The sequence below is a fragment of the Rattus norvegicus genome, chromosome 1 (assembly GCF_021556685.1).
Source record: "Rattus norvegicus strain SHRSP/BbbUtx chromosome 1, alternate assembly SHRSP_T2T, whole genome shotgun sequence".
NCBI classification, from domain to species: domain Eukaryota; kingdom Metazoa; phylum Chordata; class Mammalia; order Rodentia; family Muridae; genus Rattus; species Rattus norvegicus.
The window spans coordinates 176,865,192-176,892,689 of NC_141534.1; the positions used below are offsets into that span (position 1 = coordinate 176,865,192).

A 27,498-nucleotide genomic window follows, 5' to 3' on the forward strand; every position below is an offset into this window, starting at 1 on the left:
TTTGTCTCAGGTGTTTTATTAAGTGGGCCATACTGTAGCTGGTTTCTAAGTTGCAAAACAACATAAATTTAACAGTAATAACATAGCCAGTTAGATTGTGACAAGCTTTTCCTTTTCTTAAAGAGGAAAAAAGAAAACAAAACAAATACTTAGACACACACTGGCAGGTTAAATAAATAAGATAGATGAAGACGGGACAAACTGGTTACAACATGCTCATGTTTACTTCTGCGCAACGTTGTGCCAACAGGAAACATGATTTTCTGCATGACGGTAGCACGATGACATTGTCCTGGCATATCTCCTTCCCAAATAATACTGACAAAAAAGGGGAAGGGGGAAACGGATGTGGAGCTGACTCCGCAGTGCTTGATCACAGGCACTGCTAAAAATCCCTTTGAGCATGGGATCTCCCACTCGCACACCTGTGCATGGCCCGTGAAAGCCAGAGAGCCAGAATAATGTTAATATAGAAAACATTAGTTAAAAACGATGTGGAATGGCCTCATCGATGTGACGTGTGTGCAGGCTCAGCCTGGGAGGCCACAGGCTCCCAGCGTGCGGCCGTGCAAGGGAGGCACCAGCTTCAAAACAAGCAGCACCAGCCTCGCCCTCTCCTGTCTCTCTCACATGAAAGTGTGTAAAAAGCAGGAAGCAAATAAACTCTAAAATAGATTATTTTTTCCAAAAATCCTCTAGTTTTCTTTTTACAGTGAGTATACACATCCTCTCTGTCCCTCACGGCCTGCTTGGGTCCCTCTGGGATGAGGAGGCCGAGCTGTGGGGCGTCCTCCTGGGTCTTGCTGCTGGCTGGGGCCGGGAGCTCAGATGTCAATGCCCTTCACAAGGGAGGTGTCCAGTGTGATGTTGAATTCTTGCAGGGTCTGCAGCACTCGGATCAAAGAATTGACGAGCGTGTGGTCCTTGATCAGTGCCACATCCTCATACATGTGTGCAGTGATGGGACAGTCGGCCAGCAAGGCTATCCAGTGGTGCAGGAGGTGATCTCTGGCGGGGTGGGAGTGACCCAGGTAGGTCAAAGCAAGGAAAAAGAAAGAAACAGGCCAAGGCCAAGGGTTCCTTGAACTAAGTGTGAAGATGAAGAAGCTGTACCCTTCCCCCATAGTCCCACTTCCCCACCTAAAAGAGCTTGCTTTCCACCACCCAGCCTTGGGAGTGACCCAACAAGTTATCTCTGTCACCTGCCTCTCTCTCCACCTCCTTCATCTCCCTAGACAACCTAGCACACACCAGTTACTAGGCTGAGGTGAGCGCTCCTCCCCTCATCAAACAGAGTCTGGAACACCTCTTGTCTCCACAGCCAACATGACACACTAGCAGCACCAGAAGTGCTAAGACCCAGGACACTTCCCATGTGCCAGTACTGTTGCGAGAGGTTTAGTTTTCATGACAGCACCAGCCACATGCAATGCCACCAAAGGGCACAAGATGGTGGATCCTCTGGGAACCCAACTTGGGTCCTCTACAAAAGGAAAAGATCCTAACCACTGAGCCATCTCTCTCCAGCATCTTATTACTTTACTTTTGTGTGGTTGAGATGGAGGTCTTACTATGTTGTTCATGATGGCCTTGTACTTCTAGGCTCAAGCAATCCTCCTGCCTTAGCTCCCCAGTAGCTGGGGGTACAGTCACATAGTACTCAGCTGAGTCTGTATTTAACCACCACACCAACTCTCTGCACATGACCTGAATACCCTGCCTCTAGTCTGTATGGCCTTGACAGGCTCTCAGTGCTGGTCACTCTGATGCATATTGGCCATGATGTCAGACCCACATGATCTCAGCCTTCTCATTAAACAGTGCAGCCCTAATACAGAGAGAATGCTCTCCACCCAGGTCCTGGAGGCCCCGAGCTTCCCTCTAAATGGGCTCCTATCACTGACCTTTCGTCATTCTCATGTCACCTCCTTCCAGGAGAGCCTCACACAATACCTCCTCCTCCCTGAAGCTTTCTTGGAACTCTCTCCTCTCTAAGGTTTCAGCACAACCTAGGAGGGGTAGTTTGATGATGTCTGACACCTTTTACTTTTAAACATACCAGTAAACTTCCCAGTTCAGCTTTCTTCCTACTACTATCTATAAGGGCCCTGAAATTCAAATGTTTACTAAAAAAAATAACCATACATATTTATTTCCAGTTTCCCCAATGGGGTGTTTTTGAACCTTCCTATCAAAATGTGGCCTCCATCTTCCTTAATTATACACATTCTACTTCACAGCTCCCCACAAACTCATAAGAAAATTAAGGGCCTAAAGGAGCCCTCCAAGGCAGGGCCATGGCCAACGCCTACCCTGCGTGGCAGCGCCTACCCTATTGCGGAATCTGAGTATTGGCTGTTGTACCCTCTGGCCCTGTAATACCTGGCTCCCAGGCACACCAGCATCTGAAATTTGCCGTCCTTGCCGATGTTCCGAGGCGTGTTGTTGACTGCGGTGACAAATCGGCAGAAGTTGCGGGCCCGTGTGTGCCAGTTTTCCTCTGGGACTACATCATTCTGCTCTAACGTCTCATAATAGGTTTGTGCTTTCTCTGTGAAGAGAAGAAAAGCTATGACAATGGTTCCTCAAAACCTGCCCCGCAGGCCAGAGGCTTTGGACTCTCCAAGCCCACACAAGCAACTTCAGGAGACCACGGCAAGTATTCTGATGTCAGTAAGCATAGTTAAAACTAATACCTAGTTTAGATTTTATTTATGCAGCCCTTGGCATGAACATGGTCTTTTCCCTTGGTCTGAAGAGACGAGAAAGTTCTGAGAACTTTTCCAGTGGGGCTTGCACAGGGCTTGGGGTACTCTCAACTGTCATTTTGGTTCTATAGGGTATAGGGTGAGGACTTGGGGCCCAAGCCTATTCTAGATGGGAGATGCTTAGAATCTCTTTTGTCAAGTTTTTTAGAGGTGAGAAGTCATACAAATGAGCGTGGGGTTGGTGTGTTCTCCCATTATTCCTTACAAGAAAACCAAGGCAAACAAATAGCAGGCCTGAGGGCTGCCTGATTTGGCTTCTACAGCTAAACCACATGCTACTGGGTGTAAAAACCTCCACACTTTTCCTACTCTTCAACCCTAGACCAGCTCACCCAGGAAGTCCCAAATGAAGACATTTTTGAAGAGCCGGGGTGATTTAAATCCATGCTGGAAAGCTTGCTCCAGTGCTGAAACGAGACCACACTCTCCACAAAGCAACAGCGTCAGACTGCCACGCTGAGAGAGAAAACAGGATACATGACAGGCAGATCTCAGCTGAGCTGCCCTACCACTACTATATCCTTAAACCTACAACCAGGCCAGGAGGAAGCAAAGCACCAAAACGCTCTGGTCTGTTGTCCAGCACCAACCACAATGGCTGACATGCTCTTTCAATGAAAACTGCTGAAGGGCATGTGATAGAGTTGGGGTCACATACAGGAGACTGCCCAAGAGGGCACACAAAGCCAGTGTAGTCATCATTTGGATAGGCACAAGCAAATCCAAAAAAGGACAGGAAGAGGGTGTGTTTACTGGGGAATCCCATCCATCTAAAGGGCAAATGAAACAACTGAGGCAGAGGCAGTCCATCCCATCCCAAAGCAGGTAAGGCACATGCTGTCCTGGACTCTGGCTGGGCAAGGGAAGATGCACCTACAATCGTAGCACTTGGGAGGTGGAGGCAGGAGACTGTCACAACTTTTGATAGGCTACACAAAGGGTTCCAGGCTAGCTTGAGATATTCCAGAAGACTTTATGGATGATTCTGGACTAGCCAGAGCCATGGAAGTGTATAACAAAGTGACCCTATTATCGAGAGGGCTCTGTATTCCTCAGAAGGCGCTGGCCTAGAGGGCAGGAAGGCGCTCACCTCTTTCTCAGGTTTATGGAAGTGCTTCACAATGCCATTGACCGCCTCCCCGATGGATTCCTGGATCTGCCCTGTGTTCAGCTCTGAGAAAATCAAGTAGACAGTAATAAGTAATCTCAGAAGTTACCACGCAGGAGACTGAAGACATAGAATGGGCAGAAGCAGGAAAGTGGGAATTCAGGAAGCAGAACTCTTGCCCACCTACTTCTACAGAGAGAAATCTTCCCAAAACTCTTAGGGGGGCAAAGGCAAGCTAATAGAACTCTGTTTCTGAGATGCTGGCCCCGTTTACTTTCCACTTTACTTGGGAGCTCTTGGTTTCCATAAGAGCTGGGACTTGGCTGTGAACAGTCACCAGGAAGGAAGAGGCCAGAGATTACCTCTCTCCCTGACAGACAGGAACATGGAAAAATAAGAAATTATCAGTCTCCTTCCAGATCTCCAAAGCAAGGGCCAAATACACATGAAGATCAAGAGAGGAGATGGCTTTGCTGACATTGGTGGCTCCTGCCACACTTTCTACTCCAGCAGGGGCAGCTGCAGAGTGAGGCCAGGCCCTCAGAGGCCTACCTGCCCATTCTAGACTCTCCTCCTACTCACTGGGCTTATTGTTGGGTGAGATGGTCACAAGTCTCCGGATGACGCTGGGGGACTGCTGCAGTGGTGGAGTCCGACAAGGCCTCTCGTCTACCTCGGGTAGGGACGTGAGCAGCTCCCCAACAAGCACACGCTCCAGGCTTCCATCATCCATACCCTTGCCCAGCCATCGGCCACATGGAAACCTAGAGGTAAACAATGGCCTGTGAGAGCCACTCATTCCTCCAGCATCCTCCCCTGCTGCTCAGTGGCACCATCAACAAAGCCAATCCATAGGGCACAGGTTACAAAACCAGACAAGGGGCTCCTGGACTCTCTGGACACATGTCCATCAATGCCACACATGTTTACTCAGTTGGAAACCATTTGTATCTCTCAAATACCAAGGTGGAACCAAAGGGAAATCACCAGGACTATCAAACCTTAGGAGGCTCCTTGAGAAGCTCAGACTCAATTATGAAAGATAGCCCTAAGGATGCACACTCAGGGTCACTCACTTGTAGGTATGTCCTGTGATCTCATTCCTGACCATCACATATTCCACAAGCCATTTGGCATACAGCCCAGAATTATCGTGGCCAATCTGGACAGTTGTGAGCTTCCCCAGGTTCTGGCACTGAGGGAATAAGGAAAAGAAGCCAGGTCAGAAAAGCAGAAGTGGCAATCCTTAGAGGCACAAATCTGACTGGCTACTTGCCACCTGGCTCAGCTTCTGTAGGAACAGAGCTCACAGCTCCACCTACTGCAAGTTTTGGCAGACCAGCACTGTCTCCTAGACAGCTCACAGGTGAGAAAGAAGATGCTAGCCTTAGAGGAAGCCAGGGTCTGGGGTCAAAACACTCCAGGTTGGTCATGCAGCTTAACAAATACCTGTGTCTAATGGTTGAAAGAACTCTGGAGAAATCCCCAACAATCCACCCCATTCTCATATATACCCTCATATACAAGTTCTGACATAGAAACTCCTTCCTACAGTGACTATGTACGAAGTCATTCTTCCCTCCAGATCCACCCTGGTCCTGGCCTAACATTGTCTCAGAGCAGGTCCACTGTGCTGATTCACAAGGCTGTGAAACAAGGCCTTCATAACATCCTGTAGAAAATCCCCACAGCAGCTGTTACAAACTTGGATCCCCACAAAGCCTTGGGTTGGGACCCCAGATATCACGCACCTCAAAAGTCATCTCTAGCACATTCCTGGGGATCTGCAGGATCTGTGTTTCACCCAGTTCTCCTGATATACAGATCCATGGATTGGCGGTGAACATGGAGCCCCCCAGCTTCTTGCTTGGTACAATCAAAATGTGGTATGGGATCACTGTTAGAGAAGCCACAAAGGTCAAGGTGGGATTAGGAATCTCTTACACCTGATGGGAGGGGCCCTGACCTGCTCCAGGAATATGGGCTCCTGCTGTGCTGTTGTTGTTGGATCCCCTGGCTGCTTCACAGAGCAGCCCTGCTCTTTCTTCCCAGGTTGCCACCCAACTAACAAAACAAGCCTTTCTGCAGCTCAGCTGTAAATGTACCCAACTCCTAACTGAACCCCAGCTCAGAGCGCTTTGCGGGCTCTTGCCTCTTGAGCCCAATAACAAACGATAGTATTGATTTTAGCAGTCTACACAGCTGCCACCTCTCTTTTTCAGGGCACAGAGAGGAAAACAGTTTTGCCCTAGGTTTTTTAATTCCAGTTCAATACTACTTCTACCAAGCCCACAGCCCTCGTATCTGAGAAGGAAATGGGACAAAGATGAGAGCAGAGCCTGGAGGGTGGCTGCTGACTACGGCCGGGGGTGGCTGGCCAGAGAACTACCTATGGAGCAAACTCAAACTACCAAGTAAAGGAAGAATCCTGGCATCATAGAAAGATGAAGCTCAAAGACCTTAGAGTATTTTGAACTCTCTCCAGCTCTGCACACAGCAATTTGATGAGTTGGGGGCAGGGCTGGCCTGGCCTAAAGGCCAACTGTCACAAGGTGTTCGTTCTTTCTGCTACTTCAGGAAGACATCTCTGGGCTCCTCTAAATCTGTAGTGCTGAGACCGTTCTCAGGGTGAGCAAACGGAGGACTCTTTAGAAGCATGCAGGATGGAAGGCAAACACAGCTCCGCACACTTAGGTCCTTAGGCCCCTGAGCAGTTTGTGGAGCAACACTGACTGACATCGTGACAAACAAAAGGATGAGGACAGAAAATTCAGAGAAAACAGCCACTGAGAAGGAGCTGTTCCTCCTTTCTTCCCCCATGAAGCACAAGGTAAGCAGATACTACAAGGGAGGCCAGGCACCCAGGTGTATACCAGTGTGAACAAGGCAGCGGCAAGGAGGACAACCATGGGTTTGGTTTGATGCCAGTCTTGGCTACACAGTGAGACTCTCAAAAATCAAGGAAAAATAAATAAACAAAAGGAAATAAAGTTCGAAGGAGACAGCCAGCCTGGGTGGGTTCACGACCCCTGGCTAGAACAGGCCGTGGTATCGGAGCAGAGCTACTCACGGATGGTTGTGAAGACATTGGTGAAGCAGAAGTAGTCCACTGCGTTGAAGGAGAGCAGGTGATAGAGGAACTGCTCCTTCTCGTCATCGCAGCGCAGGAAGGCATAACGCTTGTACAGCTTCCTGTCAGGCAGTCACAAGACAGCAACACGTCAGTACCCAGCCAAGAGGACAGGAAAACTAAAAGTGCTCACTTCCACAAGTAGACAGGTTACGAGGCGGCAAGCCTCAAGCTCCTTAGGATCTCTTCATAAAGGATGAAAACTAGCCATTCTCTGTGGCTGATGCTAGAGGCTGAAGCCAAAGCAAGTCCAGCAAAATCAGATCCTGCGTGTTGCTGTATTGTCATACAAGACAGGTCATGGAACCTCCTTTTCTGAACCGAAGACTAAACTGCAAAACTATCAAAGATAACAGACACCCTCAGGCTTCTAGTTAGGCTGTCGTCTTAGTTCTGAAAGCTGAGGTAGAACCCTGCTTCTCAGAGGTGACACAGGGCGAGGCCCGGCTCCTACCTCAGACCCACCTGAAGAGCAAGAGTCAGAACACTGAAGGCCAATTCCCTTTGTCTACTTCTAGGCCCTCCATGGCTCAACAACAATGATATCTTCCATAAATAAAGGGGGTACTGAGAGCACAGTGGTCAGGCCCTTGTCAAAGAGACATACACAGGGAAGATGAAAGACAACATCCTAGCTGCCTTACTACCATCACCAGCACCCAGAGAATTTATAAAGCACCTTACCCACAGCCTGCCCTCAGACTCTCCTAAGTGTCAGAATGAATGGAATAAACACCAAGGTATACAACTACACATGAGTTACTAGATAAAAGGCCCTTCCTGGGAATTTAAGAACAGTGAGCTTCAATAGTCCTGTCATGTTTTCTAGATCAAGAGGGTCTAGAGGACAGACAGATATTCTGAATCACAGGAAAAGGACGTGTGGAAATTAGGGTAGTTGACTAGAGAGCCCAGAAATGACGAGGAAGCAATAGAGCTGGAAAGTTAGGCTAGAAGGAAATAATAAGAGCCTATATCCTTAGTGCAATTTTAGGAAGTTAAGTTAGTGTGATGGGAGGCTGGAAAGAGAATGATGACTGAAATACAGAAGAGGAGAAAAAAAACCAGAGTCAAGAAGGGCAGAAGATGGGGTTGGGGATTTAGCTCAGTGGTAGAGCGCTTGCCTAGGAAGCACAAGGCCCTGGGTTCGGTCCCCAGCTCCGAAAAAAAGAACAAAAAAAAAAAAAAAAAAAAGAAGGGCAGAAGAGTGGAGTCAAACCTGATTATTCTGGATGGTGGATGTTGGTGAAATGTTAAGATGTTCAGAGAAAACAGCAGCAACCTTTTGCAGAACCAAAAAGGAAGTTAACCACATGGTGTAAAGCCTGATTCTATTCTCTCCAAGCTCCTCCCAAGTCTGAACAGAAATAGTGCGGGGCTGGAGCTCAGAAGAACGGTCAGCGCTTCAGAGGTGGGAGTCACCTGCTTAGAGGTGACTGGAGTCATGAGTAAGTGAGATCATCAAGTGAGACAGAGACAAAGAATGGCATGTATGCAGAGGCTGGGAGACTGCTGAGGCCAGCGTCCTGCAAGGGCAGGGGAGAACGCAATCAGGAGACAGGAGAGTGAGGTGGCTCAGTGAGTAAAAGGATGGCTTGCCAAGTCTAAAGACCTGATTCCACTCTGAGACCCACATGGTGAAAAGACAGACCTCTGACATACACTCACACACATGTGCACAATAAATATTTTAATTTTTAAAGGAGAAAAAAAGCAGAAGAGTATAGGGCAATTGCAGCCATACAACATCACACAGCAGTTTCAAGGGGAGCACCATGTAGCCCCAGTCACCATGGAGAGACCAAGGTGAGGGGAGCACCATGCAGCCCCAGTCACCATGGAGAGACCAAGGAGATATGAACTCACAACAAGGGAGCTAACTAGTTCCTCTAGGGTTTAAAGCTCACTGAATTTCATGAACAACCCCACACATATATACCTTCTTCAGTCTCCAAGCTACCAACAATGGTGAGATCTAGCTGAAAATGCCAGCAGCTGAAGAATAGTCTATCAATACTGATTCTTCCAAGGTTGTTCTGTTCCTGCCTGGACAGCCAGGCACACATTTTACAGACACTGTGTGATTCCTTCTAGATACTAAGCAACATGCTCAGCACTGGGAAAGGCACACAATCCAGCTTTCCAATGTCAGTAAACTTTAAGACGCATGAAACCATTACATACTGTAACACACTTTCTAAGGTAAAGGAAGGCCAACAAATGCTGAGTCAAAGCAAATGCCTGTCTGGAGGACAAATGGCCCTGACGTCCAAGAAAACTCTGGTAAAGAGAACTTCTCACTAGGTCCTAAAGGAGCTGGGGATGGAGAGAGGATGAGAACAGGAGCAACTGAAAACATCTGAAAAGGAGGAACTGTGCAGCATGGTTGAAACCCTCCATAAGCCAGGAGAAATATGAGGATGCAGGACAGAGGGTGCTACAGGTCAGGCATGGTTTGAGTTAACTCCCTAGAAGGCTCATGTGCCACATACAAGTTTGGGCCCCAGTGTGGTGAAAGGTCAGATCTAAAGGAATCTAATAGGGTCAGGAAGCATCACTCACGAGGGTGTTAATGGTCTTGTGGAGTGAGTCACAAAAGCAGGTTACCATAAGTGAGACCACTCCAAGCACATCTCTTCGGCAGGGCCATTACCTTGTCTATGCTGTGATACAGCTAAGGTACAGCTAAGGAAGCCCTTGCCACAGGCCAAGTAGATGTGGTCACCTGGTCCCAGACTTCCAGCATCTCATTTGTTGTGAAATAACTAAATCTTTTCTTCTTCATAAGACATTCAACACAGGGCGGTCCATTGTAGCAATGGCACATGAACTAATTCCGAAGGGTGTGCTTGATGTAGTCTTTCTCACTTCCTGTACTCCAAAATGCAATCTGTTGAAGCAAACCTCATTTTCTACTCCCTGAAGTAGTCATTGGGGTCAAGAACTGGATACTGAGTGAATTTTAAGCTAATGTCCTCTAATAGGACTACAGATTTTAAAAACACAAGATTATGGCTGAAGACTTACTGGGTAAATGATACAACATTTGCCCATCGTGTGTGAGATTCTTAATCCCAAACAACAATGACCAAAAAAAAAAAAAAAAGAAAAAGAAAAAGCCAGATGTGCTGAAAAGAGAGTTGAGTCATCTGAGAGTCAGAGAAGGGAAGGACGGCTCATTCTTGGTTTGGAACCATGGAAAGAGTGCCAGGCAAATGGGACTGCAGGTTCCATGGCTCTGGACACCCTTTCCTTAATGGGAAGTATGGAGGAAGGGGTTCTAGGCGTGTTATCTGAACGCTCTGGGGAGACTCAGTCAAGGAAGAAGGAAAGGGAACGGCTGTCCTGGGTTGGCCTCAGGCTCAGAAGAGATAATTCTCCAACTCTTTGCTTCTCAGGATAAAAAATAGACAGACCAAAGAAATGCCTCATGGCTAAAGGTTCCAGGAAGGAGAGCAGCACCTGCCTAGTTCTGAGCATGCAGACTGAAGGCAGGGGAAGCCGAAAGCAGACACAGGAGTCTGCACATAGAGGGAGGTGCACACGCTGTCTGCAGCTTAAGTCTGGCTGCTGCTGCTGCTGCTGCTGCTATAACATGATGAACTCACCTTCCCAACCCCAATGTCTAGTCTACCTGACAATCCTGGGGCCTGGCCTTACTTGGTGAGCTCATGGTCTGAAAGAAGCTGCTTCAGATGTCTGGAGAGTAGCTTCTTCTCCATGGACAGTCGCACCCATGCTCTGGCCTTTCCCACATCAGTCTTGATTTCCCCAATATTCTGAATGTGCCTAAGGAAAGAAGTGTAGGGTAAGGTGGGAAATGAACACAGTCCAAGGAGAACAGTCCCATCCCACCTAGGAGTCTTTCTCACTCTTCTCTGTGGTTTTGCCAGACACACTGCTCATAATTTGAGAAAAAGAACAGTTAATATAGGTTTCAACAGGCCAGGCTAATCCCAAGCCCTGTACTGTGAGATACCTATGCTCTTCTTCCTGGTCTAGTCTGCAAAACGCCAGAACTACCTTCTTATAAATATACAGAGACCAATAGTGAAGGCTCCCAGATGGCTGACTAACATTGAAGACTCCTAGTTACCTAACTAACAGTGAAGGCTCCTAGTTACCTGACTAACAGTGAAGGCTCCTAGTTACCTGACTAACAGTGAAGGCTCCTAGTTACCTGACTAACAGTGAAGGCTCCTAGTTACCTGACTAACAGTGAAGGCTCCTAGTTACCTGACTAACAGTGAAGGCTCCTAGTTACCTGACTAACAGTGAAGGCTCCTAGTTACCTGACTAACAGTGAAGGCTTCTAGTTGGCGAACAGTGACAATTCCTAGTTAGCTGACTTGGCTGAAATGCTCTAACAGCCACAGGAATCTGTGGACTAAGCATCACACCCCAGCAACAGCTGAGGCGAGGTTTAGTGGTTAATTTACAAGTGAGCAGACGGACCTCATATCCTGGATTAAGGAGACCCTCAGGGGAGACATGACAGCACTGGCGTCAGACTTTCTCCGTTCTGAATCAAGAAGTATTCCTGGAACAACAAAGATGGTTATCTCCAAGGAGTCCTGCGTTTCCAAATAGCTACCAAATCTCTTACATGTCAAATCACACTCCTACAATAGACAATTGGCTCCATCATCAATCCCTTAAGAAGTCATTTCACAAATATCGTTAGGTTTCCAACAGAAATCAGATTTTATACTTCTGCACATTATTTACGTCTTTAATGATCTGTAAGGGAGGCACGGCAGAGCTGACTCCTGGCTCCCAGTTCATCATGAGCACACATGTCATGACCAGGGCAACAGAACTTACACATGAAGCCACTGCCCACTCCCAAGTCTGTCTTCAAGAGAGCCAAGAGAATGTTCCAGAATTCACCTGTTCCAGAATGCTTATGTTCTCGGAGGGAGGAACAACACCATGATCTGGTACCAGATGTCCTGTTTAAAGCTTAGTATTTTCGACCCCAAGCTGTTGAGAATATTTTGCTCTAGTTTGTCCCTTGGCAGTAACTGACATAACCTCCCTGAGAAATTCTGGGATTCACACACCCACAAAGTACACCAAGATGACCTCATAGGCTGCTTCAGGAATGCCTGTCCCTGTCATCAGTCAATTTTCTACTCAGAATCAGTGCTACTTGAGGGACAACTAGTTCAAGGGCATGAAGTTCATGATCCAACTAAAGAACAAAGGAGGGCATTTTTCAAAATTCCATTCAAGCTTTACCATTACCTTTACCATTAAGATTAGATGACTGGAGTAGTGCATGCCTTTAATCCCAGCACTCAGGAGACAGAGGCAGGTGGATCTCTGTGAGTTAGCCTGGTCTAAAAAGCTAGTTCCAGGACAGCCAGAGCTACACAGAGGAACCCTATCTCAAAAAGCCAAAACCAAAACCAAAAAAGAAGGAAGGAAAGAAGGAAGGAAGGAAGGACGGATGGACAGAGGGAGGGAGGAAGAGAGGGAGGGAAAGAAGGGAAGAAGAAGGAAGGACCAGACAAGCAAGAGGCTTGAAAGGAAGACAGGATGGTACAGAGTCGTAGTTAAGAAGTAAAGGGAGACAGTGAATGTAGCATGTATGGGAAGGGGCACTTGAGAACCGCATAAGGGACCCTAGATGAGTAGACAGGAGATCTGCTTCTAACACAGACACTTTCATCACCCTTTTCCTTTTCATTAACTTACTGCATGACCTTAGAACAATCTCATTTCTTTTGAGACTTCATTATTTTTCTCATAAAGAAGATGAACTAGGTTGTCCTTGGAGTCCCGACAAACTCCAGGTTATATTTTTGTTTTTGTTTTTGCTTTTGTTTTGTGTGGTGGGGGTGGGGAGATCTAGAGGGAAGGCTAAGCAGTTAAGAGCATTGGCTGCTCTTCTAGAGGACCAGAATTTGAATTCCCAGCAACCACATGGTGGATCACAACTGGCTCTAACTACAGATCCAGGGACCTATGCCCTGTTATGGCCTCTATGCCCATGTCGGAGAAATTTAAAAAAAAAAAGAAGAAGAAGAAGAAGAGGGGTTGGGGATTTAGCTCAGTGGTAGAGTGCTTGCCTAGCAAGCGCAAGGCCCTGGGTTCGGTCCCTAGCTCCAAAAAAAAAAAAAAGAAAAGAAAAAAAAAGAGAAAAAGAAAAAGAAGAAGAAGAGAGGAAGAGGAAAAAGAGGAGGAAGAAGAGGAGAGGAGGGGAAGGGGAAGGAGGAAGAGGAGGAAGAGGAAGAGGGGAGGAGGGGAAGCAGCAGCAGCAACTTCTTGCAAACACCAGGACCATAGTAAAACCTAGTTTCACTTTTCTATTTTTAATTTACAGTCCATTTTTGAAGTCAAATTAGGCTGCTTACTTTTACTGATCAAATAAGAACAGCATTACTGTGGTGCCAGTGATGCTGTTTCAGCAAGGGTGTGTGTGTGTGTGTGTGTGTGTGTGTGTGTGTGTGTGTGTGTGTGTGTGTGTGATCCTCTAGAGCATGAGTTACACATGGTTGTGAGGGTGTGATCTACCCAACATGGAGCTAGGAACAGAACTCTGGAAGAACAATGAGCAAGTTTTTTTTAATCAAAATATTTTTCTTTCATTTCTACTAAGTGCTTTACCTGCATGTGTACATGTATGTGCACTGAATTTGTGCCTGGCAAAAAGAGGGTGTAGGGTACCCTGGAACTGGAGCAATAAATGCTGTGAGCTACCATGTGGGAGCTTCCTTCCAACCCAGGTCCCGTGGAAGGAAGAGTAGCAAGTGCTCTTAACCACTGAGCCATCGCTCTCCAGCCCAGTGCTTTATTTTTTTTAAAACTGAAAGCATTCTGAGTAAAAGCTTCACTGGCCTGCACAAAGGAATCATGATGATCGCTTTGGGAGGGCAGGAAAGTGAGCTGAGACATCTGCACAAGTGCACAAGCCACCTTACCTGAGGTACTGAGGCTTCCTGATGTGAGTTTTCTCTGCCGGTTTTCCTGATAATGTAACAAATGAGACCACAAAGCTGACTTCCCCTGGAAGCAATGGAAGGGAGAAACAACTCTTACGATGTTCAACATGCAAAGAACAATTTTTTGCTAAAAATACTAGCAAAAAAAAAAACAATTTTTGCTAAAAACGCTGTGTTTCAACTCCCCCAAATACACCCAAAGTACAGACATACATACATCCTCTACTAAACCCGGACAGAGAGACAGAAGGAAGATAGCAAAGGCTGAAATGATTCCCAACTAGCACACAAAGGAGAGTGTGTTCAAGAGGGTAAGAAGCCATGAATAAGACAAATTCTAAATGCTCTGCTGGAGGTCAGCTCTTGCCCCCCTACACACACACACACACACACACACACACACACACACACACACACACAGTCTCTCTCTCTCTCTCTCTCTCTCTCACACACACACACACACACAGTCTCTCTCTCTCTCTCTCTCTCTCACACACACACACACACACACACACACACACACAGAGTTACCTGCTCGCATGCACACACGTCATAACATCTTGAAGGATGATTATAAAGGAAACCAGTTTGTGGGTGACCAATTGAGCTGTCATTAAGGGGCAGATTGCTACCTTAACTCAGACTCCCAAATGTTATTTGAACTTGTGCCTTGGCAAAAAGGAAAACTAGCTATGTGCCAGCAATTACAACGTTGGCTTTCCAGATGCCAGGGGTCTAGTATACTGACTTATAGTTTATCTCATCCTTGTAGCTGCATACAGCCTACCTTCTTGTAGAGTAAAACTCCATCTTCAGTGGTAAATCAACATAGTAATGGTTATACAGTGAGTTCAAAGCCATTCTACTCAAGATGGCTTAGTGGGAAAAGGAAAGTTCAATCCTTGTGTTCCAAGCAACAGAAACAGAAAGGAGTCCTGCAAGTTGTTTGCTGACTTTCTTCCTCAATCCTTCTCTCTCTCACACACAAAATAAATTAATATAAAAAAAAAAATAGGTAGGGCCAGGTGTAGTGGTCCCTGTCTTTAACCCCGGCACTTAGGCAGAGGCAGCTGCATGTCTGCGATTGAAGTCAGCCTGCTCTACAGAGCTCAGAGTTCCAGGAGAGCCAAGGCTATCTTGAGAAACCCTGTCTCAAACAGCAAACAAGAACCAAAAAGAAAAAACAACAATAACAAAAAAAGAAAATTAGATCCAGTGGTAGAGTGTTTGCTTAGCATACACGAAACCCTGGATTTGACTTCTGGCACTGTATAACCAGGTGTGGTACATGTCTGTACTTAGAAGGTGGAGGCAGGAGGCCCAGGAGGTGCAGGCTACCCTTGAGTACATATGGAGTACAAAGCAGCCTGGGCTGCATGAGACCTTGCTTCAGAACAAGTCCATGAGAATAAAAGATGGGTGCTATGACTACCACTGAAAAGCACACCACTGGAACAAGGAGATTCTTAGAGTTTTATGTGGCAAGGACCAAACACTCGGCTTCTCAGCTCTTCAGATGACCAGCCGTCAGTAAGAGCCTCATTTCTACTAGGACTGTAAATTAACGATGGCTGGTACTGCCTCACCTCAGTCTCTCTCTGTTCTACCTCCAAACAGGCCAAAAGTAGAGGACCCATCAAGCTGACTTGCAACTTACTTCCAAGAAAAATGCCATTTTGTTTGTTTAATCTTGTTTTTCAAGACAGGGTTTCTCCGTATAGTCCTAGCTGTCCTAGAACTCTCTATAAACCAGGCTATCCTTGAACTCACAAACCCACCTGTTTCTTGCCTCAGTTCTGGGACTAAAGGTGTGAACCACCACGTTCTGCCACTTTTAAAGGTTTAAAAAACATAGATGTATAAACCTTATTTAATTATAAGGGAGAAAAAAGCTGAATTCACATTTGTTTAGCTTTTGATACCCTACCCCGGCCAGATCAGATATTTATATTATAATTCATAACAGTAGCAAAATTATAGTTATGAAGTAGTAATGAAATTAATTTATAAACTAAATTAATAAGGGTCACTAAACACGAGGACCTGTATAAAGGGTTGCAGCAATAGGAAGGTTTGAGAACCACTGCTATGGGGAGACTAGTAGTGAAACCAGAGGCAAGACTGGTTTACCTGTTTTACTTGTAGCCCGTGGCTCCAGATCCTTTCCAAAAGGTCACAGAGGCTGGCAATCAAAGTATTCTCTTCCACACCGGTGATGTTCACCTCCCCATGCCCCAGCTCCACTGCCTCTCGACCCATCTTCTCTACCAGCATCCTCTTGGTCTAGGAATGAATGGGTAAGTAGGATAGATCACCACAGTGGGTAGAACCACACACTACTGTAGAGAGCTGTGGCAGCCTGTGTGGCACATGTGCTAGGCTAGGAAGGTTGAGGTGAAGAAGCCCAGGGACACTGTATAGTCATGTGGATCAGGTTATAGGAACACAAGCTTTCAAAGTTCAGTTAAGGAGGCTAACACACAGCTATCAGCAAGTGATCCTAGCAAGGGATTTCATTACTCATCATTCCTTACAAGGGATTCAAACCTTTGCCTTTATGAGATGAAAAGAGTTGAATAAAATCCTTTGCTCATGCCCATCTCGGCTATTCCCCGATTCTCATGGCTTAAATAAGAGTACTGGACAAACCTTCAAGCACATATACCATAGAAATAAATCTAATAAAACTCTCAAGGAGGCAAGAAGTTATTGAGAATAATTTCAGATAAAAATCTGCAAATGCTTATTATAAATATGTAACAACATCAATGTCAAGATGACTGAGGAACATGAAATCTTTCAAGAAATGTATCAACTGGCTGGAGAGGTGGCTCAGTGATTAAGAGCACTGACTGCTCTTCCAGAGGTCCCGAGTTCAATTCCCAGCACCATATGAGCATATGGTGGCTCATAACCATCTATAATGGGATCTGATGCCCTCTTCTGGTGTGTCTGAAGACAGCGACAGTGTATTCATACATAAAGTAAATATATAATCCTTTAAAAATAAAAAGAGGCCCTTCAACAGAGGAATGGATACAGAAAATGTGGTACATCTACACAATGGAATATTACTCAGCTATCAAAAACAACGAGTTTATGAAATTCGTAGGCAAATGGTTGGAACTGGAAAATATCATCCTGAGTGAGCTAACCCAATCACAGAAAGACATACATGGTATGCACTCATTGATAAGTGGCTATTAGCCCAAATGCTTGAATTACCCTAGATGCCTAGAACAAATGAAACTCAAGACGGATGATCAAAATGTGAATGCTTCACTCCTTCTTTAAAAGGGGAACAAGAATACTCTTGGCAGGGAAGAGAGAGGCAAAGATTAAAACAGAGACTGAAGGAACACCCATTCAGAGCCTGCCCCACATGTAGCCCATACATATACAGCCACCCAATTAAACAAGATGGATGAAGCAAAGAAGTGCAGACCGACAGGAGCCGGATGTAGATCGCTCCTGAGAGACACAGCCAGAATACAGCAAATACAGAGGCGAATGCCAGCAGCAAACCACTGAACTGAGAATAGAACCCCCGTTGAAGGAATCAGAGAAAGAACTGGAAGAGCTTGAAGGGGCTCGAGACCCCATATGTACAACAATGCCAAGCAACCAGAGCTTCCAGGGACTAAGCCACTACCTAAAGACTATACATGGATTGACCCTGGACTCTGACCTCATAGGTAGCAATGAATATCCTAGTAAGAGCACCAGTGGAAGGGGAAGCCCTGGGTCCTGCTAAGACTGAACCCCCAGTGAACTAGACTGTTGGGGGGAGGGTGGCAATGGGGGGAGGGCAATAAGGAAGGGGAGGGGGAGGGGGATGTTTGCCCGGATACCGGGAAAGGGAATAACACTCGAAATGTATATAAGAAATACTCAAATTAATAAAATAAATAAATAAATAAATAAATAAATAAAAATAAATAAAAAAAATAAAAAGAGGGTTGGGGATTTAGCTCAGTGGTAGAGCACTTGCCTAGCAAGAGCAAGGCCCTGGGTTCGGTCCCCAGCTCCGAAAAAAAGAAAAGGAAAAAAAATAAAAGAAAAAGAAATGTATCAAAAATGTTTTTAATGGCAGGAAAGGTGAAAATCACAAGTAACTTAGAATGAACTAAATAAATTAAACTGGGGGGCTGGAAAAACACAGCTCAGGGTTAAGACCCTACACTGCTCCTGTAAAGAGGGCTTGAGCTTAGTCCCAGAATCTACATTGGCAGTCACAATAGCCTCTAACTCAAGCTCCAGGAGACCTGATACCCTCCGAGGGCACTCGCAGGCAGGCAAACACAAACAGATACACACACATATTTAAAAAACAAAATCTTGGACTGGAAAGTTGGCTCAGTGAATGAGAAAACTTGTTGCTCTCTCGACTCAGGTTTGATTCCCACCACCCACATGTAGGCTCACCACTTCCTTAGGCATCAACCAGGCATACATGTGATGCAAAGACTACATGCAGACAAAGTATTCATACATACTAAGTAAAATAAACCTTAGAGTATTAATAAACAATAAAATCTTAAAGTTGAACAAATCTGAAATTTAAAATATCACTTCTGATAAAATAATGTGGGTGGTTGTTACTTGTTGCTGGGCTCTCTCTAGACCTGATGGGCCTCAAACTCAGAGAGTCGCCCACCTCTCCCCTCAGTACTGAGATTAAAGGTTGAACACCACCATGTCCTGCGTATTCTAATTTTTTTTTTAAGATTTGAGTAGTGCTCATATATGTGTCCATCATGTGTGTGAGTGTGTGTGTGTGTGTGTGTGTGTGTGTGTGTGTGTGTGCTTGAGTGACATGATACATGTGTAGAATTAGATCGCTTGGCAGCCAGGCCCTTTCTCTGATGGACAAGCCTGACTCCATTTTAAAATTAGAACCTATCTTGTTACCAGGTCAAAATAAGTTCATTCCTGTTTTCTGTAAAACTTGGGTTTGACCATGTCTTGACCCATTTTCTGGAATTTGACATGTTCCAAACCTCCATTCTGCTGAGATGAGATGTTCTGGCAAATGATTTTGAAAGACTCTACCAAGTTTCTATGTAACCAAAAACTCTTGAACCCCGTCCGTAGCCTTGCAGTTTGGGGAGTTAATATAAACCCCATCCTTTCCTGTGTTCTATGCTATTTTCTTGAACTCTACTTTGGGGAGATAGTACTTTCTGACAGAAAATAAAGTTTGCTTAATTTGAACAAAGGATCCCACTTCACTGCCCCAAAATATAGCAGTCTAGACAGGAAGCCATCAAAGAGAACTCTAAAGCATTGTGATGAGGATGCTGAAGTGTAGCTCTCCACAACTGAAGGCTTCCAGTGAGGTGTGGATGGAGAAGGACTGTTTTCTTTAAGGGGCTGGTTACTGGAAGTTTGACGATATTCAAGTGAGTGTACGGACAACATAAATTCCTCCTCCTCTTCGTCCTTCTCTTCTTCCTGCTCCTTCTCCCTCCTGTTCCTTCTTCCTTCCTTTTCCTCTCCTTCTCTTGTCTTTTTTAAGGGCGAAATGACAGGGATGAAAAGGCAGACCATATTCTGCCTGAGCAGCTCCTACTCCAATTGGCCGGTCCTCATGGCCTGCTTTCAGGATCCATCTCCCATGGCATCTTCTTCCTTCTCCCTCTCCCTCTCCCTCTTCTGTGGTCTCAGCCCAAGCTTCTTCTACTCTCACTCATAATTCTCAGGATGCAGCAGAGAACAAATCAGCTGAGTTGTCCTAAAAATTATGATACTCTGACTTATATAAAGACTTTTTATTAGAAATTATATTTAAAACTTAAATATTAAAAATCTTTCTAGCCAGCAGTGGTGGCACCACTTGAGAGGCAGAGCCAGGCAAATATCTGTGAGTCTGATGCCAGCCTGGTCTACACAGCACCGATGTTTTCCTACATGTGTGTTTTCCTACATGTGTGTCTGTGTGAGGGAGTTAGAACCCCTAGAGCTAGAGCTACAGACAGTTGTGAGCTGCCATGTGGAAATAAAACTGGGTCCTCTGGAAGGACATTCAGTGCTCTTAACCACTGTGCCATCCCTCCAGCCCCACAAACTGCTACTACTAGATATGAAAAGCAATTACTGTTAGATTACAACAGAGAAGCAAAAACATTTCCACATATGCAAACAATCTGTAACTACTAAGGTAACAAGCTTTTAAGGTCAGCATTACCCCATGATCTAAGGAGTAGGGCAGTTAGACGGCATGACAGACTGATGAGCTGAGCTCCATCATCAGAGCCCACAGGAAGATGTAAGAAGAGAACTGACTTACAAAGCTGTCCTGATCTCTTCTCCCCACCCCCACCCCCATACTTTTTTAACTAAAACAAGGAGTGCTCAGAGCCAAGCAATGACCTCCTTTTTGCTGCAAGGGAAAGAGCAGCACTGAGTATACAGCTCACTGAGTACAGCTCACTGAGTATACAGCTCACTGAGTACAGCTCACTGAGTATACAGTTCACTGAGTACAGCTCACTGAATATACAGCTCACTGAGTACAGCTCACTGAGTATACAGCTCACTGAGTACAGCTCACTGAGTACAGCTCACTGAGTATACAGCTCACTGAGTACAGCTCACTGAGTACAGCTCACTGAGTATACAGCTCACCTTGTTTCGGCATTCCTTCAGCAGGCCTTCTACAAACTTCCAGTTGGTCTGGGCAATGACCGAGGGAGACAGGTTGGACAGTTTGGGCTGACGGATGGTACTGCCCATATTCCTGGCTTCCTGGATGTACTTCTACATTAATCAGAAAAAGCAAAGACCTTTTACGTTCATGGACAGAGACCACAGTAACCAGTACTGGTGGGCCCCTAAGGAGGACACTGCACCCCATGCTTCTTTGCTAGCCTATGCCTGGGCTCAAATATACATGAGAGCAGAAAATTTAAGTGCCATTCTTGTACAAAAGGGGAAAATCAAAATAATACTATTTCTGGTTTTATTGACATGAATATAATAAACTACCTTTGATTTAAAGACACAAGAGGCATTCATACAGACATGAGCATATGACATGCACAAATACACTAGCAATCATAGCCAAATTCTTGATATTACAACACGATGTTTACACTTAAGAAGCCTGCAGTGGAGTTAGGAATTGCAGTAACTAAACAAACCGATACTACAATGGCTTGAGTACATTCACTGTTTTATGTTGGGCTGCATTTGTAGGTTTGCTACAACACATGCAGGCAGAATGCACAGGCTGGGCATGCCTGCTACCTTCTATAGGAACTGCTTTAGTTGTCGTATCTCTTCAGCACAACAGAACAGTAATAAGGACACCATCCCCCTTCATATCAGGGAGCACAGCGGCTGGCATTTGAGGGAGCTAACAGCATCTGCAATCAGCAAAGCAAGGGTGCAGCATCCTGGTCCTCACTTCGCTCTCTCTACTCTTAGACAATTCAGCATCAACTGTCCAGGGAACGGTGCCACCAAGGGCAAGAGACTAACCAAGTCAATTAAGGTAATCAAGACAGTGTCCCCAGACCACTCACAGGCCAACCTAATCTAGACACAACCCCAGGACTCCTCCCAGATGATTTTGGATTGTGTCAAGTTGGCAATGAAAACTAAAGATCATAGTCACCTGAGATATAGAGAAGTCCAGGAAAAAGTCCAGAGTCAGAGTCACAGCACTGACCCCAGCTCATTTTATTTTAACAAAATTAGTTCCTTTCCTACTGCACCACAAACAAAAAAGCACCAATTTTAAAGGTGTTTATTTCTGCAAGTTTCAGACTGGCATCTTCTGGAATTCTTACTGAGTAACAGAACTAGAGATCATCGGGCTAGCTGTCATGAAAAACACACTATGCTCTCTAGAACTAACCTTGAATTCTTCTACAGAGAGAGGTCACTGCTGGGACAACTTACTAAGCTCTAAGAAAATGACAGAGGGAGCGCAGCATGACACAAGGAGGGCTCCTTGTCATTCACAAGGCATCTTACCTCCCTCTGGTCATTGTCTAAGCGCAAGTGTTCCGTGTGCTGCTTCTGCCGGTCTTTCCGCCTCCACTGGGCAGGGGCATTCCTTTTTGTCCACCTGACAATATCAAAAAGAGGCCGTTAGGAATATTCACTACACTGTTAGTTCTAAGCCAACCTGGTATACTCAGTGAGACCCTGTCTCAAAAGATAAAAAAGACAGCCATAATTCCAGCACTCAAGAGGCAGAGGCAGGCAGATTCCTGAGTTCGAGGCCTGCCTGGTCTACAAATCAAGTTCCAGGACAGAGGACAGCTGGAGCTACAAAGAGAAGCCATGTCTTGAGATTAAAAAAAAAGAAAGAAAAGAAGAGAAAAGAAAATCCACTAAGGCCAACTAACAAGAAAACTCCAATGTCTAGGGAGCCAATGGTGAGCACAGAAAGCCACAGAGGCAATGCGAAGTTTGTGGGGATGAGTAGCTAAAAACTAAGTGACTGAACAAAAGAGAGAAGGCCTCCAAGGAGTAAGTTGCTCATTTGTCTTGAAATATCCACCAAAACTTCACATGTAGATACAAAGCTGGCTGGGGAAGAACTATCCACCCAAGCTGCCCAGCTTCAGTCAGGCCCCTGTTATTTCCAATACTGCCTTCTAAGGACAAAATACTAGATAGCTGTCTGTTAGATGGGGTTCAGTTAGGAGGTCTTTTTTTTTTTTTGGTTCTTTTTTTCAGAGCTGGGGACCGAACCCAGGGCCTTGTGCTTCCTAGGCAAGCGCTCTACCACTGAGCTAAATCCCCAACCCCTAGGAGGTCATTTTAACCCATCTGCTGCCTGGCTGCTTGAAAATCCTGGGTATATCCAATTTGCAAGAGTTACCCAATTTGTACAGTGGAGACAAAGCTAACAAGACATCTACATAGATCTTATCTATACTTGTTTTTAAAATTCTTTAAATACTGAGGTAGCTCAGTGGTTAAGAGCACTGACCTTTCTTCCTAAGTTCAATTCTTGGTACTCACATAGTAGCTCACAAGCATCTGCAATTCCAGCTCAAGGAGATCTATGCCTTCTTCTGGACTCCAGGCACACAAGTGGTGCACAGACACTGGCGCAGGCACAATACTCATACACATAAAACAAAACACTAAGGAAAAACCCCGAAGTCTTTCGTGTATACCAATGCTAGCTTAGACTCTGGATGTCAGTGACGACTGTGCTTGGTGGCCAGGTTGGGGAATCTCTAGGGTTTACTTACTTGTTGCTGGCTGGCCCGGTGCAAAGTACATCTGATTGTAGCTTAGGGAAAAAGCCAGGTTCATATTTTCCTTGTCCAATTTTCATGTCAAGAAGATGAGGGTGAACTGCAGTGTGGTCAATTTTTGCCAGACGTAGCTCAATTGCTTTTTCTGAGTGAGATTTCAAAAAAATTTCAAGTTGAAATTTTAGTATAAACTCATGTATCAAGTTGCTTTCCATTATTTACTCTACATTAAAAACATATACATTATGATATTCAGATATGTATTGAGTCATATGACCCAACAAAACTATTTGGGAAGTCCAAACTCCTGCAACAACTGATGTAAGAATTACAGAAAAAAGACAAGTTATGAATTATGTCATAGGAGGAAAAAACATCATATGGCATTAATGTGTGAATATCTATTTTCTTATATAATCATACCAGCTGAACAGTTAGCTGTCAAGATTTAGCCAGCTACTGATAGACGAAACTAAATTCATACTATTTCTGACACTGGGTAACTGGTGATTTCAAGTTTGACTCAACAGTCTCATTAAGAATGATTTAAGTAATAGTTTACTATCATGACATTTTGAGAGGCACAGATTAAATGCAGGCATCATTTATGCCAAGCCTGGCAAAATCTATACCTGACTCCATTTAATTACAGTGTAAGTGTCCAAGTCCACTGGCGAGCAGACATAAAATTTCAACTGGGGGGGCCTGGAGAGATGGCTCAGCGGTTAAGAGCACTGTCTGTTCTTCCAGAGGTCCTGAGTTCACTTCCCAGCAACCACATGGGGGCTCACGACCATCTGTAATGAAATCTGATGCCCTCTTTTGGTGTGTCTGAGGACAGCTACAGTGTACTCACATGCATAAAATAAATAAATCTTTTTTAAAAAAAATTCAACTAGGTAAAGATATGTCTTATAATATTGCTTTGCTAATAATCTAAACATTCTTTTTATCTATTAGAAAACATAGTTCATGGCTTACAGCTTTTTCTCTGGGCTCAATAATCACCTTTGAAAATATAGTGGACTGAAAAGCAATTTATTGAAAGGTTTCATTTACATCTTTCAATCTCTAAATGTAAAATTTATGTTTAAATAGGGTAAAGCTGACTATGACTTTTGTTTTCAAAAATTAGACAAATTAATATATAAATAATTCAAAGTATTTTTGTTTACTTTGACAAAATATTTTCTCTGAATTAAAGATGGTTCCACAGGATAGCAGCAATGAATCCCATGTAAAATAAAAAGGAAAAAATTTTGTCAACCCCTTTTTTTAAGATATAACTACTCTCACTTCTAACCAAGATAAAGTGAAAAGATTGATTTTTACCCTCCTCCCTGAAATACACACCAACAGGAAAACAAACCTGTCTCCTGGGCAGTGAAGGACAGGAATCCCTAAGAATTAGAAATAGATGAAGAAATTCTTCCAAATGACTCAGCTAACTGCCCTGGGGGCACACAAAGAAGCCTAGAAAGGGTCTAGAACAGCTCCAAAGGCTAGGGACATACGGCCAGTGGCAAGAAGACTGCTCTAGTGTCTGCAGTGAGATCTCTGGTGCTCTGGAAACAAACTGCAGGTGATACCAGGACTTCTTCTGACAAAGCCTTTAATGTGAGGGCTGGTTAGCACTTCATTCCATAGCTTAACCCTATACTCCAATAGACCCATGACACTACGTCTTCTGACTCAATACATGGATTACAGAAAGGCTGAGAACAGACTGCCTCCCTCTTACAGCAGATCTGTAGAGCCCTGAGTGACCAGACCTCCAGTTTCACAGTCCTCAGCTGTTCCAATACTGCCATTTCATGTGATGGGGAATGAAAAGGATGGGGAATCCTGATTTTAAAAATGATTTTGAGAGGCAGGAGTTCAAAGTCAGCCTGGACTAAATAGCAGTTCTAGGCCAGTCAAGAGAGACTCTTGCCTCAAAAACAAACAAACAAAAACAATTTCCAGACCAAACAAAAACAAAAAAAGCAAAAAACAAACAAAACAAGGAAGGAAGCAAAGCACAGTGACGCACGCCTTAGTCTCTGTGACAAGGCGAGCAGGTGGGTGGGGCTCTATGAGTTGAAGCCAGCCTGGTCTATACAGTGAATTCAGGATGGCTAGAGGTATAGAGACCCTGTCAATCAATCAATCAATCAATCAATAATAGGAAAGAACACTGTAGGCCATGCAATAATATACACAAAGGCAAAATATGAGAAAAGCATACATGTTGAGGAAAAAGAACATGTTACCAATGAGGTCCCAGAGGCCAAGAAGGCCTTACCTGCTTCATCCACAGTGGTACATTTCTGGTACATGGATGTCCTAAGAGTAGGTGTTCGAACATTCAACAGTCTGATCTTGTCTACCCTTGAGTCAAAGACCCGGAGGACAGGGTCTTTATCGTCATCATCGTGACACATGATCTTGTTGTCAATAAAAGATGCAAACATCTGGGTCTCTAGGAATCTTGAGAGGAAGGGCAGGTAGGGCTCAGGCTGATCTGACAGAAAGGACGCCTAGTAGAACCAAACAGAAGTGGTCAACAACAGAGAAGTGAAGAGCAGCCCTGACAATCACAGGCAATACCCAGGGTTGAAGTGGGACAAATCTTCTCTGAAGCATCCTATGTCTTTATGAAAAGCCAACCACAACCCTCCTCCCCTTTGGTAATTCTCATAAAAGTCACTTTCCCGAGACTCTGACACAGCCAGCCCAGGCAGTCAACTACACAAACACCCCTGCCTAGAGGAAGAGTCCTTTCCTGGACCGCAAAGCAAAACAAAATCAAAACAAGGGGAGGGGCACTGGGCTAGAGATAAACCACCTAACTGTAGTCCTGCCTCTGTCCTGGACTTCTCTAGTGATGTCATATGCAGTCACTTCCTCAAGCTGCAAGCTGCAAGCGCTCTGCCTCCCCTCAGGGCTCACTCACTTTATCAAAGTTCTGCATCTGCTCCCTGTTGCTGAGCCAGGACTCCTTATCCTGGCTGGGCTGGATGACAAACACTTCATAATCGGCAAACATCTGGGTAAAGCGATTGGCAAAAACTTCCCGGATCTGAATGTTTAGCTGGTAAATCCTGAGTTCTTCTTCATCACACTGAACTTTGAAATCTTTATTGCTACTGGGATCTTCACGAACTTCCAGCTTTAAAAAAAAAAGGGGGGGGGTGGGTATGAACATTTATACTTTTATGCTAAGAAATACAATTCATCCGATTTTTCCCCACTGGACTTGGCAGCAAACAGTAAGAATGTGAGAACTAAAGTAAAAATGAGAAGAAATATAAAGGGAGCCGTCTAGAAGTTAAAAAGATTTAGCTAAGCAGCTGAAACTTACCTGGCAACTAGGTAGGAAGTAAAGGGAAGTGGGGAGAGGAGAGATTCTGAAGTGGAGAAAAGAGTTCAATCTGAAGGTGTCCAACAAGCTAAGTGGAGGTGCAGTCATTGTGCTGAGTGCAGTCCAGCCAAGGAAGAAAAGGAGTGAACCCTCCCCTGCAGGAGAGGCCTGGGCCAAGCTCTGGCTCTCACCTGCTCCGGATGCTACCTTTCTTTGGTTTCTTTCTTTGAAGGGTTGAGGGGAAATTATCTTTCTTACCTTTCAAGAATTGTTCTTTTTTTAAAAAAAAAAAAAAAGAGAGAGAGATTTTTAATCTCCCTAAATATTTCTCTATTTAAGTGGCATTAACTTTTTTTAATCTGCTGTACTTTACAAAATAAAAGGGAAATGAAATAGCTGACCCCTAAAAAAGGAAGTCCAACAAAATCATGGTGTCAGCCTAACATGCATGTGTACTAACCAAAGTTGTTCAGCGGTGAGAATGGAGGAGGCAAGGACATGGGCAAACAAGCGCAGAAAGCGTACTATCATCAAAGCCACAAACCGGAGAGCAGGCGTCTCCCAGGAGAGAGCTCAGCACTGCAGGATCTGGTTTAAGCTGCAGCTGAACTCTAGACTAGGGTCTGAATCTTGGGTGAAAATGCTTAAAGGCCTGGCTCTTACAACACCTCAGGGCAATGGGTAAGAAAAGTCCACAGTTCTCCCCCAATTTCACACAGAATGGCAACAGATTCTTCCTGACCTGCACAGGAAGCCACCCAGCTTAGATCCAGGATCAGTTGCTAGAAGAGCTGCTTGTGCTCAGTCTCCCATATGGTGTATTCCTTCACTGCTCACAAATATGCACCGTCAGCTAGGCAGTGGTGACACTCACCTTTAACCCCAGCACTTGGGAGACTGAGGCAGGTGGATCTCTTAAGTTCAAGACCAGCCTAGTCTACACAGAGAAACCCTGTCTAGAAAAATTAAAAAAAAAAAAAA

The 27,498-nt window shown here is 44.9% G+C and overlaps 1 protein-coding gene across 2 annotated transcripts in view; it reads right to left on the minus strand.

Moving 5' to 3' along the window:
* The window catches only part of Dennd5a (DENN domain containing 5A), a 65,749-nt gene continuing 38,251 nt past the window's right edge, over window positions 1–27,498 (minus strand). For both annotated transcript variants that reach the window (XM_087559617.1, NM_001107546.2), the window contains 17 exon segments: window positions 26,110–26,325; window positions 25,459–25,693; window positions 23,169–23,319; window positions 21,934–22,027; window positions 20,581–20,712; window positions 16,084–16,236; window positions 13,933–14,017; window positions 11,462–11,546; window positions 10,667–10,795; window positions 6,947–7,068; window positions 5,628–5,773; window positions 4,953–5,071; window positions 4,459–4,640; window positions 3,859–3,941; window positions 3,101–3,224; window positions 2,383–2,551; window positions 1–1,008 (listed from right to left, as the gene is read on the minus strand). In XM_087559617.1, coding sequence (XP_087415743.1) covers window positions 825–1,008; window positions 2,383–2,551; window positions 3,101–3,224; window positions 3,859–3,941; window positions 4,459–4,640; window positions 4,953–5,071; window positions 5,628–5,773; window positions 6,947–7,068; window positions 10,667–10,795; window positions 11,462–11,546; window positions 13,933–14,017; window positions 16,084–16,236; window positions 20,581–20,712; window positions 21,934–22,027; window positions 23,169–23,319; window positions 25,459–25,693; window positions 26,110–26,325 — 2,409 coding nt within the window. In that variant the 3' untranslated portion in view covers window positions 1–824.